The following is a 19832-nucleotide window of genomic DNA, read 5'->3' on the forward strand; positions in this document are numbered from 1 at the left end:
CACATTTGCTTTGGCAATGTTAAAGTCTGTTTCCGATGCCAATAAAGCCCCACTGAATTGAACTGAATTGAGAGAGAGAGTGAGAAATTCAGTTTGAGAGGAATAAAGATGTGTATTCCACATAGCTGAAAGATAAAGATAACAGAATCACACTAATGTGGTGTTGACTGCTGTGATGAAAAATTACCTCTGGAAAAAGGCCATACCAGCTACAATACTACACAACCCATGCTGGTAGAAATAATGTATGGAATGTAGATATGTTGATGACAGAGGGGTGAAGTGCAACACTGTACAGAATTGGAATAATGTAAACAAGAACAGCATCTGTTTGCCCTTCTATGCCTACACGCTTTTAAACCTTATGTTAATTTGGATTATATTTGAGCTCATTATGTGAATTTCATTTGTTTCACACAAGGGAAGACTATAACCTTTTCAGACTTTTAAGTGGTTAAAGGTAACTTGTACATTTTTGGCTTGTATCTGTGCTGAATGAGAGATAACACTGTAGGCTATAGACCCTTAATAAGTTGCTTTCTATTACATGACTGTATTTGAACATTTTCAATGTGATTCACTAGACTACCAGAAGGGATTTTGTTGCAAACTGTGGTATTAGAACGCATCATCCCAGCTAATTTCACATTAATGAGAAAATCCACCACGTTGCATATTTAAGTAAGCTAGAGCAATTACAAGGTGATTTTCTGGAAGAAGAAAAAGAGCATTAAAAAAGCAATGTTCCTACTTGCATCATATAGTACTTCAGGAAATTGAAACACACATACATTCACTGGCTCGTCTTACTAATACTGTACCAAGACACGCACATGCTACGGTGCTTCGGTTAATATAACGTTTATGTGTGTTTCAGTTGCGCCCGGGCGAAGCCTTCACTGTGTATCACACCAGTCCTACTCTGTCCAGTCTGTCCAAACCTGTGGTGCTGTGGACTCAGCAGGATGTCTGCAAGTGGCTTAAGAAACACTGTCCTCACAACTACCTGACCTATGTAGAAGCCTTCTCCCATCACGCCATCACAGGTAGTGTACACAACACATGCATGCATACACACAAAGGTGTTGTAGCTTAATTTCTTACTGAAACCATATGTGTCTGATTGTGATTCTTTTTGCTTGAATGAGAGCTAATTTTGCAACTATTAATAGTGCAGAGATGATAAAAATGACTTAGGAGTGGTCTTGTAGATGTTGTTGCTTGACGGTGATATCCACATTGACCTCTGCGACTTTTAAAAAGCAAAGCAGTGATGCTTCTGTAGACTAAGACATTGCAAACCAATGCCATAAAAGGCTTACCAAATGTCACACAAGTTTTATTTTTAGGTTTGTGGTTCCACAGCTTAGCTTTTTCAACTGGAAACAGGTTTACACCCAAATCTCTCCAAAGGAGATATAAAAGGCATTCATGTGAGGTAACGAAAGGAGTGCAGCCTATTTTTGGAGAAGAAAGGGAAAGCTGCAGAAAAAAGGGTGGGTTATCATGTTTCACACACACATTTATTTGTTAGCAAGCCCACACAAATGCATGCAAGTGCATATACACAAACAACAACACCATTAGACACACATGAGCAGGTGTATACAAATGCGTACAGACACTCGCACAAACACACACAAACGCATTTATTCGCACACATCCACAGCCTTGACAGAGCAAACGGTAGAGCAGTTTCTTTTTTAGTGTCTCTCAGAGAACAGATTGCTGTTCTGTGCCGTAGGGTCAGCCACCACTCACTTACATTTGCGTGCACACACACACATGCGCATACAGACACATACATACACATTGGCTTCAGGGATAACAATTGTGCCGCAGTCATAGTTACAGCAGCTCTGATCTGATCATTTTTATTTATGTATTCTCAAACAGAGAGAGGGAGACAGAGTAAGGCTTAGATCCATTTAGCCTTATGTATTCACTTGCTGATGTCCAGCTGGATTCCATTTCGCCTGGGTTATTAGCTCCAGTGTTTTCTTGTGCAAATGTTGGGTGAATATGTCTTTTTGTTGTTGATGCATATGGTCAGCATCAAAGAATCACATCAATAAATGCTCTACATACAAATTCTCTGCGTTTTTCATACACAGAAGAATGTTGGACCTCGCCAGCAGTCGAGAAATGGATTATCTGTCTGTATCATCTTAGTTCAGTGACCCAAAAGTAATTGTATCTCTCTCAGTCTCTCAGTAAGGGCACCATTACAGTGGAACAAGCTGCCTGAGGAGATCAGTGTAGCTTCTTCAGTGTCTCTTGCTTTTTATTTTCTTTGTGTGTAAATTCATGCTATCATCTTTTGTCATACTTTTTATCATTTTATCACAACTGTTTTTGTTGTTCCATCTGTTTTTATTCCTGATATTGTTAGTGGTAGCAGACAAGAAGTAGATGATTTAGTTGGGTGCTGGTCAAAAGCAGGAAATAGACTGTGAGACTGTGTGTGCAATGTGATTATATTACATAGTAATGTATGTGGAGCTTGTGATGAATTGCATCCCCTATATCACACCTGTGATTTCTTCTCCTAATTGACAAGTGAGTCTAATGAAGCAAACTCAAAATGTGTCGCTTGCTCATCCACTTGCAGAAAACGTTTGAATAAATACAAATTTGAGGTTGATCCAGACCTGAAATTTTTTTGGTGTGTGCCAAACCCTCTCTTCATTTTTAGCAATTTTGGGATTTGAACTTTATTTGAATATTCCAGTTTGTGCAACTTTATACTAATGTTGTACTTTACTACATTTAGCAGCTGTAGTTACTAGTTATTTTGCAGATTAAGGCTTTGCCAAATATATGATAAGCTATAATTTGTTATTCAACACACTACCTAAATATCATAGGTGAAGTAAATTGTATATGAAAGGGCTATTCAGCGTAATAAGAACTTTTACAGAATGTTTTGAATGCAGGACTTTTAAGGTATGTTTTCACACTGTGGCATTATTACTTTTACTTAAAGTGATCCAAACAGTGGCCACTGTGGCCAGAAGTTGCAATTACAGGATAATGGTAAAATGCTAAAATGTGGTCTAACAGAAGTATAAGCAAAGAAGATTCATAAAGCCAGTAAACTAAATCAATAATGTTACACAGCACTAATATCATTACAAGGCAACTAACATGTATCAAAAGTTAGCTAATATTAGCTACCATAAGCTACATGATCCACCAGATCAAGTAAGGCTGTAGCAGAAAAAACCCTGAGTGTACTGAAATGAGCAAAAGTGTGTTTTATTGCTTATGAGTTCAACTTTTCATTTGTTAAAGAATGTCCTATTTCTTCATTTGGAAGTTACATAGTGTTGCTTTAAGTAAAGGATCTGATTACTACCTCCACCACTCCTGTAGACTTTGTTGTAGCAGTTCTAGCATTTGCGGTAGCAATTGCGGCATTGGAAAAGTTTTATGGTTGTATGTGATTTAGTGATAGAGGCCCTGTTTTCACCTGGTATCAATAATGTGATCTGTAACTAGATGAGAATAATGACACCTGATCATGTGCCTTGCATTCACACCAGGTATTTTTATTTTATGCATCTTTTGTTGTCTACATCCTGTCTGCACTGTGATAAAAAAATTGCGAACGTACTGCAGGTTGGCAGGTTCAAAGACTTCAGCTGTCAGACAGTCAATAAACTGTCACCTGCTGTCCTTAGCTCATGTACAGATACTTTATCATATCTACAAGCTGTATAGATTGCATTTGCAGACTGAGATCTGATCATAAAGCAACTAGACCACCTCCAGACGTGGTCTTGCAGACTGGATTGCATTCCAGCTGCTGCTGCATGAATTCACACCTTGCAGTAATATTCTATTTTCCTTATCAAGGTAATATATCCTGATGCAGGTCACAATTTTATACCAGGTGGGAATTGCAGATGAGGCAGATAGAATGGAGAGCATACAGTATACAGAATATATAGTGAAAGTGAAATAAAGTGAATGGTAAGTGTGGCTACTGGGCTACATACTTAACCTTATTGTTACTGTATGTATAAGCTGAAAGTAATGTAATACAGTACAGGCCTTCAGGGACAGCATGGACTGAATTGGTTTACTATCAAAGGTTTAATCTAAAGGTTGTGGAAGTCTTTACCTTCCTCCCTCTTGGATTGCTTTTCAGACTGTTTTAAGTGTCATTATTGTCCTAGCCAAGGCAGAACTGCTTCCCATTTGCACACCAACATCGTTAATAAGCAATTTATTTTGAAGCCAAATTGAGAGAAGCGATCTCTATTGAACCAGCTTTTGTTTTTGTGTCTCTTTTCTCCCTTTGACAGCACTACTTTCCCTATCTGCAGGCAATTATTAGGAGCTGTATTAAGTCTGTCTGAGGGGAATTGATTTGAGCTCCATTCATCTGCTTTGTCTCAGTTGTACATACACACACACGCACACAAAAACACACACACACACACAGACCCAAGGGCAGTGGTTTTAGGACGTACTGGTACTGCTGTTGGCAAGCACACATGAGAGGGCTGTAGGGGAGATGGAGTGAAGAGGTTGATGAGTGTGTATGCGCAGACAGAAGTGTGTGTGTGTAAAAACATCTTTTACTGAAACTGTGCACAACATAAATGGAAAATTATTGTTGTCATATCCCCAAGATAGTTGTGCTCACACAAAAAGGGTTGTTCCACTCTATGTGCTAGAAACAGAGAGGAGGAAAAGTAAATAATCTGCCATTGAACCACATGTACACACACACACACACACACACACACACCCATTAAAAAACTATGAAAGCTAACTGGTTTGCCATGCTTTTGTTTCCCATGGAGTGGAGCCTTGCCCACAATAGAGGTAGCTATTGTTTGTATTGTTCCAGCCCATCTGGTTGTAAGGCAAGTACTGGCTGACAGTCCTGTCCTCATTTGACTTGCCTAGCTCCAGTGAAAGCTATATGTCATATCTCAAAGATGAAAAAAAAATCATAATTATTGCTGCAAAACTAACAAAACTTTGTTAACAAAAAAGTTTCCTCAATGTTGTATCCTTGCAGATAGAGGTCAAAGTGCAAATTAGTGCCATCATATTAATCAAAATTTGACTTCTACTTCAGCACCACCCTGAGAGATTGGATTCATTACTGAATTTTCTAAAAGTTCAATACTTTCGTCAAATGTATTTTTCAAGCTGAAATGCTATTTCGGTTTACCTCCAGAGGGTACATACAGCTATACTGTATGCACAGTAGAGTAGTAATGTAAAAGAAGATCGAGCTGTTTGACTTGTGAGAGTGCATCGATCAGCAGATGAGTCAGTTGAGTGATAAATTTGAAAACATGGGAAGGCTAAAAGTCCAGAAGTCCAGCCACATAAACTGATGGGAAAAAAGGGTATCCCAGTAGTCAAATATAAACATCAATAGAAATACTTCCCGGATGGTCAAACAGCTTGAGAGAACCCCTCCCCACCAATTTCTTTAATTTTCCAAAACCAACAATCCAACATTTACACCCACTTCACTCAGAGAATGGCCAGGTGTGTCGGTGTTCAAAAGTTGGCAGGTTTTGAACGTCCTCCTTCCGTCAGTTTTCGTGCGTAAAACCGACACTATGAATGCCTTATGACTATGATGGCCAGCTTCTCACCTCGCCTTCGAGTGTGGCTCTTCGGAACAGCTATAAACACTTTTTCCTTCCAATGTGGTCGGACGACACGCTCTTTTAGAGCATAACCCAGCCCCTAGGCTCACAGGGACAACTGACATTACAAAACCCCAATTTTTGTTATTGAATTGTATTGTCGTATTGTATTAGTATCAGTTTTAGGGCACATGGGCAAAGGAGTGCTATTACCACACAACTTACCTATGTTGCTGAGCTCAAGATGTTGCAAATACTATGGCTTGGGGCATGTTACATTCGTTTTTACAGGTGGTTTTAAAAGCACTTAGCCCAGGACTGGGTCTACTGAGGGTCACAACAGACCTACCTCAGTCTGTCACACTAATACACACACAAATCTGTTCTCCACCCTACAGCCTGTTTTTTAAAATATGACTACTGACTCTTTATTAAAGATATTTATATTTTATGGGCTCAGAAAAGGGACAAAGGACACAGGACTCTAATTCTCCTTTCATTTACCATTTTTTCTCTTGTCTTCTCTTTTGTTTTGTTCTCTTCTTTTATATATATTCCGGCAGTCTTCCGACAGACATGCTTATAAGCTGCTGTGGATAATAAAGGAACAACAAACATGGTTTAATGATTGTGGCCCATTATCTACATTTTGTGTGTGTGAGAGAGAGAGACTGTTTACTATGTGTATGGAGAACGTACATACTGTGCACACATGCAAACGTAACTTGGGAGACGTTTCCTCTGTATTAATGCACAGATATTGTACAGAAACAGAGAGAAAGACAGAGGATGTACTGATGTCCACAGGAACGAAATGGGAATGAATGGAATGGATTGATATGGAGAGTGAGCTGCATGAGTAATGAGTCTAATTATGATTTGGGCATCGTACAGAGCTGCTGCAGGTATGATGGATTCCTCTTCTGTCTGCACCGGTGAAGGACATAGCTCCCCTACCCATAGTAACCTGAGTGAGTGAGTGTGTGTGTGTGCCTGTATTACCACACATGCATGTCTAAGTTTTTCATATTGCCTTTGTGTTTGTGTGAGTGCAACTTGGTTGTAAAAGCTGTTTACTGTGGGTAATGGTATGTTAAATGTGTGTGTCCCCAGGGTTAACCGCCAAATTCTGTAGTAAAACTCAGCCACAGGAAACCGCCAGCCGAGCAATCCTCCCCATGCCAGCCTCTTTACTGCTACTAACTGGAAGGCTGCAGTACTAACCAGGAAATAAACACCTTACCCCTGGAAATTAGATAGTGAATCTATAACATAAATGCACCTATGCATATTTGCACAGAAAATGTCAAACATACAGTTGCAAACACATTCTCAACACATGCAATAGATACTGTCAGCCCTCACATTCATACAAAATGGTAATTTAAAGTATCATGTCCCTATGAAATGCATGTGCTTGAACTATGGGAGGAAATCCACATGCAAAGGAACAATTTGCAAACCCCTTAAAGAAAGAGCTGTGTTTGGAACCTGGAGACTTTTTTGAGAGGCTGCACCTAGCCCTTACATACAGAATCAGTATTAAGAGGGGATGTCTGGTGATTGGAAATTATTTTCCAGGAACCAGGAAGTTTAATCTATCTGGAATGCAACTGTATCTGTATTTTAGATTAACAACCCAAGATAAATTTAATCCTGCATCCAGTTGTATGGAGCAAACTGAAGTTAGTGTGCCTGCTGCTGTTTTGTGGTTTTTATACATTCACAGTGGGCTGTTCATAGAAAACTTTGCTCTTTAGGAAAATATTTTACCATCTGGTTGACTGAAATGACAAATACACATGGGTTGAATTAAATTACTCAACTCTTAATAATGATAATAATTATGTGGAAAGGTGTAATCAATATACCATTCCTCCTGGCAGGGCGGGCGCTGCTGCGTTTGAATGGGGAGAAGCTGGAGAGAATGGGAATCATCCAAGAGACGCTGAGACAGGAGGTCCTCCAACAAGTCCTCCAGCTGCAGGTCAGAGAAGAGGTCCGCAACCTGCAGCTCCTTAGTAGAAGTAAGTAACAAGATGGTGTGTGTGTATGTGTGAGTAACGATTTTTTTTTGTATTTCTGTGAGTAACTGTGTTTTTGTGAGAGAGGGAAAAATAAAGAAACAGGTGGAGAGCAGTTGCGTTTGGCTAAATTAGGTGGAGGCAGTCTGAGACCATGCAGCCTGCTGTGACATTCGTGGAGTTGGACATCATAGTGCAATTGTTTGTGGCTATGTGTGGTTTTATTGATGGGAGCATTTGATTTGCTAACCTGCCTCTAAATGATGGCTTCGGTAAACACTTTTATTATCCAGCCATCAATAAACTGGCTCAGTCAATCACTGCTGACCTGGATTCAGCAGTTTGATGTGGTGTGCTTCTTGCTAGACTGTTGTTGGCTGTTGTGGTGATTGTTGTAGGTGGTTGTTTTCTGTGTTCACTGATGGCTACGAGTCACCAAAGTTAAATGTCCATGTAATTTCCTTTCTCTAGAACTGGATTTCAAATGTTCCCTGGAGATTATTTAAATCTTCCAGTTTCGCAACAAAATGTTCCCTGTAGGTACCTGGATGAATACCATATATATCACAACAATACCACATTCAAGTGTTGCAAATAAATATATATCCTGCAAAATCCTAGCTGAGCTCATGTCTCAAATAAGAGGGGATCTGCAGCATTTAAGGGGAATTGCAACATGCTTGTTGTTGCTTTAGTTGTTTCCAATGTACTCCCTAGTAATTCAGTGCTCAAACTGTTCTATTCTTATTCATGGAGCACCCTGAAGAGCAGACCCTTTCTTTGAAAAAATAAAACATAACTGCATAACCATTTGCTCTAAATGGTCCAATCTTCCTTGACATAAGTGTGTCTGACCAAAATAGAATATTGTGTTGGTTCAGGCAGAGCAATGAAGTTGTTTATGCCAACAAACGATCATTATGAACTGATGGTGCAAGGGCTCTTACAATCAGCAGTCACATTCAAACAAGTAAATTAAGTGGTCTTTGCAATCTGACAAGCTCACATGCTGATCATTCATGCTGCTGATGTGGTACTGTTTTTTTCTCCCTGCGTTTTCCTAGTCACTACAGTCTGCTTCACAGAAATTATATAAATAATTGTGGGTTTGATGCCCATTTTAATCTGTCCATGTCCCTATGGGACCTGAAGGTGTTTTTGTAGACACAACATCATCTGCGTATGGAGCCACGGATTTTGCAAGAGCTCCACAGCCCCACAGCAATATGCAACCCTGTGATCTATAATAAGCAATTCATAAACTACTGACTGTAAGACATTTAAAAATGTAATTAGTTCATCTGAAGTCATTGAATAGCACAGAATAAAATAGTTTCAACAAAGCATTTTCAAAAACTGTTTAGGAAACTAACAAACTACAGGCGTCACAAACCAAACGACCCTTTCTTTCAGCTGGTCATGATACAAAAGATCAGCACTGCGGCTTGAAATTGCTAGATTATCTTTTGGCATTTGGCTTCAATGTTGGGATTCAGATCGGGCAGGTGTGGTTATTAACAGAAATATCAAAGATATTTATGAATATTACTATTATTATTAATAATGAATATGGTTTAATAATTATAGGGCACCACCCTGGGTTCAGGGACCAATAACAAAATGTGAAAAACAGTCTCAAAGGTGGCTGCCCACCTAAAAATGCTGATATTTAGAGTACTATCGAATTAATAAGGGGGACAGCAGAGAGTGATATGCAACACTTTCTGCCACTTTTTAATTGACGGGTGATGTATGGTGACCTTAGACTAAACATTAATTAAACCCCACCCCCTTGATCCTCCCTCCCTCCAGAAGTGCGTGGCGCTATGCGTGGACCAATGAGCGTGAAGCAGGCATGGTTAGCAGGAGCCAATGAGCCTGAAGCAGGCGTGGTGAGCAGGAGTGAATGGGAGTGAAGTAGGCATGGAAATGAAAAAAACACTGTAAATGAAATAATAATTATTTAAGTGAAATCAATAGTATCAAAAGTATAAAAAAAAAAATTCTGGTCTGAAACATCAAACAAGATGAATCAGTTGAAGATGATCAGCCTGTGACGAGTTATCAAAACGCAACACAGAGGGGCACACCCAAGAAACAGGTGTTGTATTTGAGTCGGATCCAGACACCTCCCCCCAACGCGCTTCAGAAGGAATGGCTTTTAGAAGATGGAGGTGTGTGGGGATACTCATTCAACTATGAAGTCAACAAGCTTTGTTTTTACCAGCTGGAGAAAGGAGAAACGTTTGGCCCCCTTAATCCAAAAGCAACGCTTACATCAATGGACTGGTCTGTGCTGAATCTGCTGGTTTCAAACAACCAGAGTAACCCTCAGAGCAAATGAAGGAAAGGAACCTGCGTCAAAAGACAAACAGACGCAAACGCTTGTGTGGGTTGAACAGGAATTTCCACCAGTGCTTGCCCTGAAAAAAATTGTAACCTGCAGCATTTGGGAGACGAAAAGCTCGGGTTCCGGCAGATGGTTCCACCGTTCGAGCCGTCAGGTGGTCAAAGGAGATGAACACTCCTATATTGGAATATTTCAGTACCGAATGCGGAGTGTTCCAGACATCATTACGGCTGCCCATCAAGGTGTGGATGAAAAGGTGTGGATGGTGATTGAAAAAGCAGAAAAACTGAAGGATCTTTTCCTAAGGAGTCAGACATCGAGAGACATTCTGATGATAAAAAAGTTTACAAAGACATCACCCCCAACTCCTCCTCCTCTTACTCCGCCCTGTAATTCATTCCACTTAAAACAGGTACCCTGGCAATGTCACACTCATACACACACACTCTGAGAAAAAGCATGTCTCTTCCTCTTCTACCACAACCAGAAAGCACAGAATCGTCTCCGACTCTGAGAAAGGCCATGTCTCTCCCTTGTATCCCGTGACCCGGGAGCCCGGGTACCATCGGGACCCCTGCGACAGCACCATCAGAGGCAGAGACCCCTCTTAGGATGCGACCAACCGGTTTTGCTATGCATCATGAACCTAGCTGCTGGCGCAAGCTCCGAGAGGAGGGTGGGAATGCAACGATCCCTTCTCCACCACCATCTCACTGTCAGCATACCCCGCGGAGGAGGAGGCCCATGCATGCGATCCCAGAGGAGCTTGATATGGTTCCTGAAGCAGCAGCACCACCGCACATCAGGAGCCCTACCCTCGATATGACACCCCCACCTTCACCTCCGGGGACCCCTGACTGGATTCTACCTCCTCCCACCCCCCCACCCCCCCCTGCATACAGATCTGAAATCTGTAACGGCTGTCAAATTGATCACCCGAGTCAGTTACAACACAAATGTCTGTTTGAGATTCTAGATTATTTCTTCCAACGGCACTACAATGAGTTGACGAAACAGCTTTGGACGGATTGTTTTATCAGAGCCATTCAACGGGTGCTTCAGGCACACCATATCCACGTGTCTGCATACAGAGTCCACGGCGCTTCAGAGGCCTTACTTCATAACCTCAAAATGACAAGACGTGCTTTTTCTCAGAGTGTGTGTGCATGAGTGTGACGCTGCCGGGGTACCCGTTTTAAGTGGAATGAATTACAGGTCAGAGTCAGAGGAGGACTCTGTCCTGTTTTTCAGTTGAGCCTCTTAGTGAAGGCATCAGCTTTTACAGGTAGGCCTGTCTTTGTCTCTCACACGTGGTGAAACAAGGCAACAGTGACAGGAAACATAAGGAGGGAGAAATTAGGATAGTATGCGACAAAGGTCCCTGTCCAGACTCAAACCAGGGATGGGCCAATCAAGCATGTTGAATTGAATTACACTGAATTAAATTGAGAGATGCAATGCAATTGGCCGGTAAGGAGAAAGAATTAAATTGCTGTTGGACACTTCTATTAATAGAGCAATGCAAATGTAATTTGCCAGTTCAGCAGGCTCTGACTCTAAGCTATAAGGGCAAGCTAATTTGGCGTCCTCATAAAACACCTGAGGTTCATAGGGTTGGAGGGTATTCAGAGGTGATAAAGGTAGGACTGGGGGGGAAGCGTCTGAAGGGATGATAATGGGGGGGGTTTCGGAGCTGAAAATGAAATGAGACGTGTGATGAGGTGGTGATAAGGTGGTAGGTGAGGGCAGAGGTGATGAAGGTGTGATGAGTGTGGACTGGAACATTAAAAAAACAGTTTACCATAAAATGACAGTCCTGTCATTATCTACAGGATGACAACTTACACTTGAGTAAAGGTCATGCAACCAGCAGGCTAACCCATGTCTCTTACATGCAGCATGTAAGTGACTTTAGCCAAACTAGCAGCGTGGCTCTAGGGATAGCAATGTCGTGCTGACAGTCGGTCCACCACTTTGGTCTAGACTGAACTATTTCAGCAACTACTGGATGGATTGCCATGGAATTTTGTTCTTCTTCATTCTTAGTCCCCAGAAGATGAATACTACTCACTTTGGTGGTCCCTGGCTTTTCCTCCAGTGCCACCATGAGGTTAACATCTTTGTTTTTTAGTGAAATGTCTTGACAACTGTTGGATAGATTTTCACCTTTTCACTTAACCAGTGAAATATTGTAACATGTACTTGATGGATTGCCACGTAAATTATGTACAGACATTGATGGTTCCCAGGGGATGAACCCTAATGACTTTAATGATCCCCTGACTTTTCATATAGAGCCACCTTTTCACTCAACCAGTGAAATATTGTAACATGTACTTGATGGATTGCCACGTAAATTATTTACAGACATTGATGGTCCCCACAGGATGAAGCCTACTGACTTTTGTGATCCCCTGACTTTTCCTCTAGTGACACCATGAGGTTGATATTTTTGAAAATCATGTCTCCCTCAGGTTGAATTGTAAGAACTTTGTGAAATGTAGTGACAGCACCATCATCAGGTCAAAGTTTCAATAGCTGTTATTTGTTTTTAGTGCTAGTTAGAAAATGTTAGTATGCTTATGCGATAGACTGAGATGGTGAACATGGTAAACAATATACCTGCAAAATATTATTAACATTGTCTTTGTGAGCATGTTAGCATGCAGATATTCACATTTAGCTCTAAACACTGCTGTGCCTGATTGCAGCCTCAGGTACTAGCATAACTGTAGACTCTTGCGCTCACACACTGATATGGGTGGGAGGGAAAAGATGCTGATGTTTCAACTGGCAAATGGTAGGTGATATGTGTGGAGAAGCATGGTGATGGTGGAATGGAAGTGGGGGGGTGGAAGTGAGAAAGAAAGAGCTGGACATGTTGCACAGTAGCTAATGCACCTGCAGGATTTGCTCTCATGCTTATCTTTAAGAAGAATAGCACAGGCTGTTTTGAATTACACTGTACTCCACTTGACCAAACACACACTTCCAGCTCCTCTCCCTGAATGATACTTCCAATACATTTACAAATCTGGTGTGATTTAGTGGAGCTTTGTGTCATAACACCTGTCAGGTCTGATTCATCTCTGATGGATTTACCAAAAATTAAATATTGATCTCACAATAACTTTTGAAATGAATGGATGAAAATACGATTAAGCTGGAATTTGATGAGAGTTTGTCTCCGATCTAAGCCATGATAGCACGATTTACACATTACAAGACTCTCATATTATTTATATCAGCAGCTTTGTAAAATGCTCTTTTCAGTAATTTCTTAAACCTTTACAAGCAATAAGTGCTCTCTCTGTGACTGTCCAACTCCTTTTGAAAATAAAATGTGATACAAAATTAAAAGGACAAATGATGGAAAAGAGCACAGAAACACCTGTACAACAAGATTTGAAAACAGAGGGAAGAAAAGAAAAAATATCAAGGAGGACACAGAGCTACGACTGGAGGTGAGATGTTTAAAAGATAGAGAAAAATACAGGGGATGATATCACAGAGATAAAGAAATGAGACGGTTAAAGAGGTTAATGAAGGAACATGGATAGTGAAAGAAAACTTGGTCTGATAGCACTTTCATTCCCTGGCTGTGGGGCCCTACTTTCCGCTGCATGCTAATCTGCCTGGAGCAGGCTCACTTGCTCAAAGCACTGTAATAGCATTTCACACTCTACATGGAATCACATTACTTCTGTTGCAAATTATTGTTGAAAATGTTGTTATCCACACAATAACCAAAGAAAAAATGAGAGTATGAATTCTAAAAAGCATCTGCAGCTTCTGTGACTGAAAGAGATATTTTGTTTCATGAAGTCCATAGAAAATGTGGAAAGGTGTATTTGTGATGATGATCTCCATGTTTTACTGAGGTTTTGATTAGTAAATGGAATGATTTCAGGAGAAGGATTTAACAACAGAACTGAATTTGTATCAAAGGGGCACTCCATTGACTTTACACATAAAGGTCAACTTTCTCGTCATAGCGAGGACAAATCAGCCTGTCAAAACAGTTATATAATGTCTTACATGACTCTGGAGGGAGCTTTAAAGTCTGACAAAATATCCTCAGGGTTAGGCATGAGACTTAAAGTATTTGACAGAAAACCTGCATTGCGAACTGGAGGCATGGAGATGGAAAGATGCTATTGAGTTGCATTGTGGGAATTGTAGGATCCAGCATTTTTGGAGCTTTACCCATACTAGGGACTAAAAGTCAGGATATCGCAGCCCAACTTTATGGAAGTGCAATGCTAAATCGCTGGAGTGCGCCTTTAACTGTGGTGACAGTAACTAAGGGACACTTTTCTTTCCTTCCTCAGTGAACAGAAACATTTCATACATTTATTTGATCAGATCACTTCTGAGAATGCTGGCTGCTGGATATTTCTCACTGGCTTCTTCTTTACCACTACCAGAGAATACATGAGTGGAACCATGATTTTATGAATTTGATGTTTTACACAACACACAGCATAGCATCTGACACTTTCAGACGCCTTGTGCGTTTGAATAAGGGGACATAGATTTTAGGAGACAGCAAACAGCAAAGGAATAAATAGAGTACGGCAAACATTTTATGAAATGAGTACAAATTCTGAATCACAGGTTATTTGTTGTAGACTCTATAAGGGGAAATTAAGTTCCTCCACAACCGAAGAATAATGTGACTATCACAAATTGGACATGACATTTCTACATGCACATGTTCTTCTACAAGAAATTATCAGTGCTGGGGTGCATTTTAACTGACAAACTTTTGAAATCCATTGTAACTCCAACAAACTATTCACTTTTTATTGTGAGAGTGTTTGAAACACAAAACATAGATTATTGTGTTAGTATCACTTTAAAGTTAGGGCAAAGATTCAGGTTATGGTTAAGTAACAAAACTTATTCAAATTTTTAAGTCACTCAAGACTTAAAATTCATGCAGCATGGAAATTCAAATCAGAGCATCAAAGTTGAATGCAAATGTACATATATAGGTGCATCCACCACTTCAACCTTCACTGCTATAGTTTGCATTGCGTTATTTCACAGTCTGTTGTTTATGTTTCCTCTTGTACATAACCCTTTCATGGTTGGGAAAGTTACTGAGTCTTGTTTGGGTTTTTTTTTTTTTTAGACACTTCACTTACAGTATTTCATGTATTTTCAGCAGGTTATAGGCTGTGTTATATCAGTCAGTCAGTGAAAGGTAAGGATGATGTCTTCCACAGCCCAGAGCCATAGCTCTCTCAGGGCAGTGTGAACCATGCAGGGTTTGTTGTAACATCTGGAAAGCTTTGGGAGGGAGGATTTAGATCTGCCCTCCTTCTTCTTCTCCCCCTCTGGTTGTTGGTATATCTCATATAATAATAAACTCAGTCAGTCTCTCCTTCCTTCTCAACACATCAAATTTTCATCAAAGTCAGTATATGCCTTTGTGTGTAACCAACTGCCATGTTTCAAACTCTAAGCTGTAATAACCCCAATGCAACCCGTGACCCCTACCCCACCTCAAAAGTCATGTTGTTGGCAGCACCTTGGTTGCCGTGGGAGACTGTCTTGGTAACCTTGTTCCTCTGAAACACTCCTGTGATGTTGCCCATCCTTGCAGAGCTTTACTCAGAGCTCCATGTGATGTCTGCCAGCTGAACTGTAGCTCTAAAATTAGAATATGAATGAAACTCTTGAGCGTGACAGACAGAGAAAAAGGAGGAACATGTCATTTCTCCTCAGCGCAGATTTTGCCTGGTTTCCTCCTCTGCTACACCTTGGCTCTGACGACTCCATTGGGAGCTCATTTAAAAGGATTTCTATCAGAGAAGCGTTTTTTTTCTGTGTCTGTACAAGCCTCGAGTCATATCAATGCCTCACCATCTTCTGTCTCTCTCTATCGTTTCCTGGTTCAGGTTCACTCCAGTGCCCCGTTACATCTGTCTGTGTCTAGAGACAGGTGGCGCATCTTCCTCGGCTATCAGGAGAGGAGGGCTTAGCGCTGAAATGCCAGCAGTCTGGGAGAGGAAAGACTGCCTTCCCACTGACACTTGGTGTCATTTCAGGATGGAACGAACTGGCTAGTTGTCAGGGAAACCACCTGGTCGCATCCATTGTTTCGAGAGAGAGAGAAAAAGAGATAATGACATTGAGAAAAAAGGCTTATTAGTACATGCTGATTAGCTTAATGTCATAATTTCTGCCCTTTGTTGAAAAGCTATATTGTAACCCTGCGTTAACCACGGCACAGTAGAATATAGTAGATGTACACAAGGATTTGTATATATTATAGCTGTACACCTGTCCTGTAACTTTAGACTTTTTAAAAATGAAATCTCTGCATTTATTATTAAACACCGTTATTTGGAGATCTTTTCAGTTTTTTCCTTCATTGGTTTGTATGTCATTATTTTAGTGTCTTTCTCTCTACCTACCTTAGCAACATTACAGCAATCTTCAAGCACTACCATTATTCTTATTCAGTCAGCCAATGTTTCATACTAAATTATTTGTTGTTATAGAGGTTGTTGCTCTGTGATTGAGTGCAGTGTGTTACATAAAGAGAGGCCAGCCACACTGGTTACTTGATAATTCAGTGGAGTCTGGGGGAGTAAGGTGTCATACAGATTCAGGAGGGTTGTGAGCCCCATACTTGCCCCATACTTGTGCTTTGAAAAGGCTCTTAGATGAGACTGATCTGTTTTCAAGGCAAGAGAGTCTTAACACACAGGACAAACAACTTCTTGGTGCATTAACAGAGACAGACTTACAGTAGGAAATGATGTGAGAGCATACTATTTCTGCTCTTTAACCTCTGCTTGTTTTATCCATGTGAACCCCCTTCCCTTCTCTCCCCTCTCTCTGCAGCCTCCTTTGGAAACTTCTCTTAGCTCATCCCTGGATCCATCTGGCAGCCTTTGCCCTCATCCCCTGTCACAATACATCTCTAGGAGCCATGGAATAGCTGCTGTCTTCAGATATGTGAGCAGAGAATCAACGAGTGAAAGGGGGAGAGGACGGGCCTATAGACCACATGCCAACCAGTCTGGAGGATTCTCATTCAACACGGCCAATCTGGTTTACAGACACTGAGACAGAGACAAAGCCCCGCTCAAGGCAGGGGTACCCACTGTAACATAGTGATAAGATGTAAGATTCACAACACTAGTGATGATGTAGGCCTGTCACTGGTATATGCTTGATTACAGCAAATCTCCTTTTTGGTTTCCTGTCTCATTTGGATTGGACTGACTGGGCAATTTGGACAGAACCTTGGTGAAAAACCACACATATGCTTTACATGTGTACAAACAGGATTTTCCCTCTCTCTTCTTGTTAAAGTCATTATATGAATAACTCTTTGACATGGTTTTATATCTCCTTAATCTTTGAACCAAATGATGCTGAAAACATATAGATGATGGTTAATCTTGTGGTGTAAACATAGATTTACATGCAGTGCCACTGTTAGGCCACTGGATCTAAAGTGAAGGAAACCTCCAGTTGATCTCCATCTCCCTTTGAAGCTACAACACCAGGCCTGTTCACAAGGAATTAGAGCTGGTCTGAAATGCATTTGACTAATGCAATACAATCCTAATCAATTCCTCACCCACAGGTCACACCGCATTTTCCTCTCAGGACTTTAATTTTAGTATTGGAGGTTTGGAGGATCAACAATAACACTTTAAGCCGAATGTCATTCCAACAATCAGTCTTTTTATATTGTGACTGATCTGAAGTATGTCAGTGAGAAATTAGAAATATATATATATATACATATATATATACAGTATGAGTGTAGAATAACATACACTGTAAATCTGTGTATACTGTGACAGTACCTTAGTCTTTTATTAATGGAGTGGATCCCAAGGACAGAGAGTTAATGTGATAATCACTGACTGTTTATGCTTTGATAAAGCAATATTAAGAAATCTTTTTTTAATGAGTTGATATGCAGTATGAGTGTCTGCTGAGGGAAATATACATTTTGCCTGTTACAGTGGCCGCATTTACCAGCCTCATAGCTTCTGTCCTTTGTGTGTGCTGCTGTATATTGTATGTCATCTCTCGCACACAAATACTAAGAAAAAGGACAAGCCTCTGTTGTATTTTCTGTCCCTGGTGTGACACTGTGATTTCAAATGCTCAGAAATCAAGATACTATGACAGCTACCCAGATGCAAGATTCCCAGCGAACACCTTTGATGTCACCCTAGACAGCAGCAGACAGCTATGTGTGATGATGATGTTTAAGTCACATAAATTGTTACATTAAATAAATAACTTAACTTCCAACAAACAAAACATCCCCAATCCCTACATTCCCATCCCTCCATCTGTCCTTTGACAAGGAGTCTTTGGGTAATGTAAGTAATTGACTGTTAAAAGGGAGAAAACACATTGTATAATTTTTGGATAACCTGATGTAGCCTACTGTAAATATTAACACTTTTGGTTTCCTTTCTGATGATTGATGAACTGTTTGAAATGCAAAAAGGAAAAATTAAACATATTTATCTGCTTTACAGATATGAAGACATATGGTATGGAATGTGATGAAAGCTGTCTTTTTAGAATAAACTAATTGAGATTGTTGGTCCTGATTTTCACATTGTATTACTTAAACATTGTTTTAAGGTTCTTTTTTTAACTGTTTTTATTCCTGAGTTTTTAATATATAGTCAGGTCAGCAGACACATGGACACATTTGATACAAAAGTAGCATCAAAGCAACAAAATACCCTTACCAGAAATAAGTATAAATTAACAAGGAAGATAAAAAAGAAGAAAAGGAAAAAAACACAAACAAAATAAAAAAGGAAAAAGGCGCCAGAACCAAGTCATTTCTACATCTCTGCTCAACTTAAGGCAGGTGTCGAAAAACCAAAAGTCAACCCTCATTTATCTTGTAAGAGGTGCCCAAGATTTTTCCCACATGGACATTTCAAGTTGTTAAAACAAAGTTTTTCCAAATGTATGGCAGAAATCTGTTCTTGTGACTATCTTTGGAAACAAGATGAGATTGTTGTCTTCCAGTCTTTGAGAATCAGTTTTTTGGCTAGCAGTGTTCCAATCATCAAAGCTGATTGTGTATGACAGGGAAGTGATAGAGCGTCCTACAAAAATAGCCATGTCTCTGTGGGAAAGGATAGTTGATTTGTACACATTGGAAATTAAAAAGTATTTGACCAAAATAAATCTAGCATTGGACAATCCCAAAATAAATGTTATAGGGTTCCTTCTTCAGTTATGCAGTTGTCACAACATTGAGACACCGAGGGATAAAATTTGTGCACAGTAATAAGACTTTTGAATAATGGAACCTATGTATAACTTTGAACTGTATTAACCTGTGCCATGTGTTGAATGTGGGCCAATGCAGACTTGTTAGCACAACATCATTCATTTATTTTTCCCATGCTTCTCTGACAAATTTAGTGGAAGTAGAATCATTGAAAAAAGAATTCACAAATTTAGAACTAAAATGTTTTACTATAATGTATTTACTGACTATATAGAAACACTACAAGATCCAGTATCCCAGTGTGTTTTTATCTCTCTTTTTCACACACATGCACACACAGAAACCTAACTGCTTTTATTTAAGTAAGAAATGTCTAGAAATGCCACACAGCTCTTGTGGATACTTGTTTCTCTTTTGTTTTCCCTTCTTTACCAACTTTCTTCCGCTGTTTGTTTCTTGCTTTGTTTGCTCTTTTCTCCCATTGTTGCTTTCTCCCTTCCTTTCTTTTTTGAATTCATTCATTCTTTTATTCATCAGTTAAATCAGAAAGTCCAGCTAATCCGAAGCTGAATGTAAAAATCTGAATTACAAGGATT

General features: G+C 40.0%; 1 protein-coding gene across 6 annotated transcripts in view; it reads left to right on the forward strand.

Moving 5' to 3' along the window:
- The window catches only part of samd10b (sterile alpha motif domain containing 10b), a 49240-nt gene extending 30645 nt beyond the window's left edge, over positions 1-18595 (forward strand). For 4 of the 6 annotated variants that reach the window (XM_044211750.1, XM_044211747.1, XM_044211749.1 and 1 more), the window contains 3 exons: positions 878-1046; positions 7508-7648; positions 15902-16847. In XM_044211750.1, coding sequence (XP_044067685.1) covers positions 878-1046; positions 7508-7648; positions 15902-15939 — 348 coding nt within the window. In that variant the 3' untranslated portion in view covers positions 15940-16847. The other 2 variants (XM_044211751.1, XM_044211752.1) reach the window with 2 other exon arrangements.
- Positions 18596-19832: the final 1237 nt, after the last annotated feature.

This window comes from Siniperca chuatsi, linkage group LG10 (genome assembly GCF_020085105.1).
Source record: "Siniperca chuatsi isolate FFG_IHB_CAS linkage group LG10, ASM2008510v1, whole genome shotgun sequence".
NCBI lineage: Eukaryota > Metazoa > Chordata > Actinopteri > Centrarchiformes > Sinipercidae > Siniperca > Siniperca chuatsi.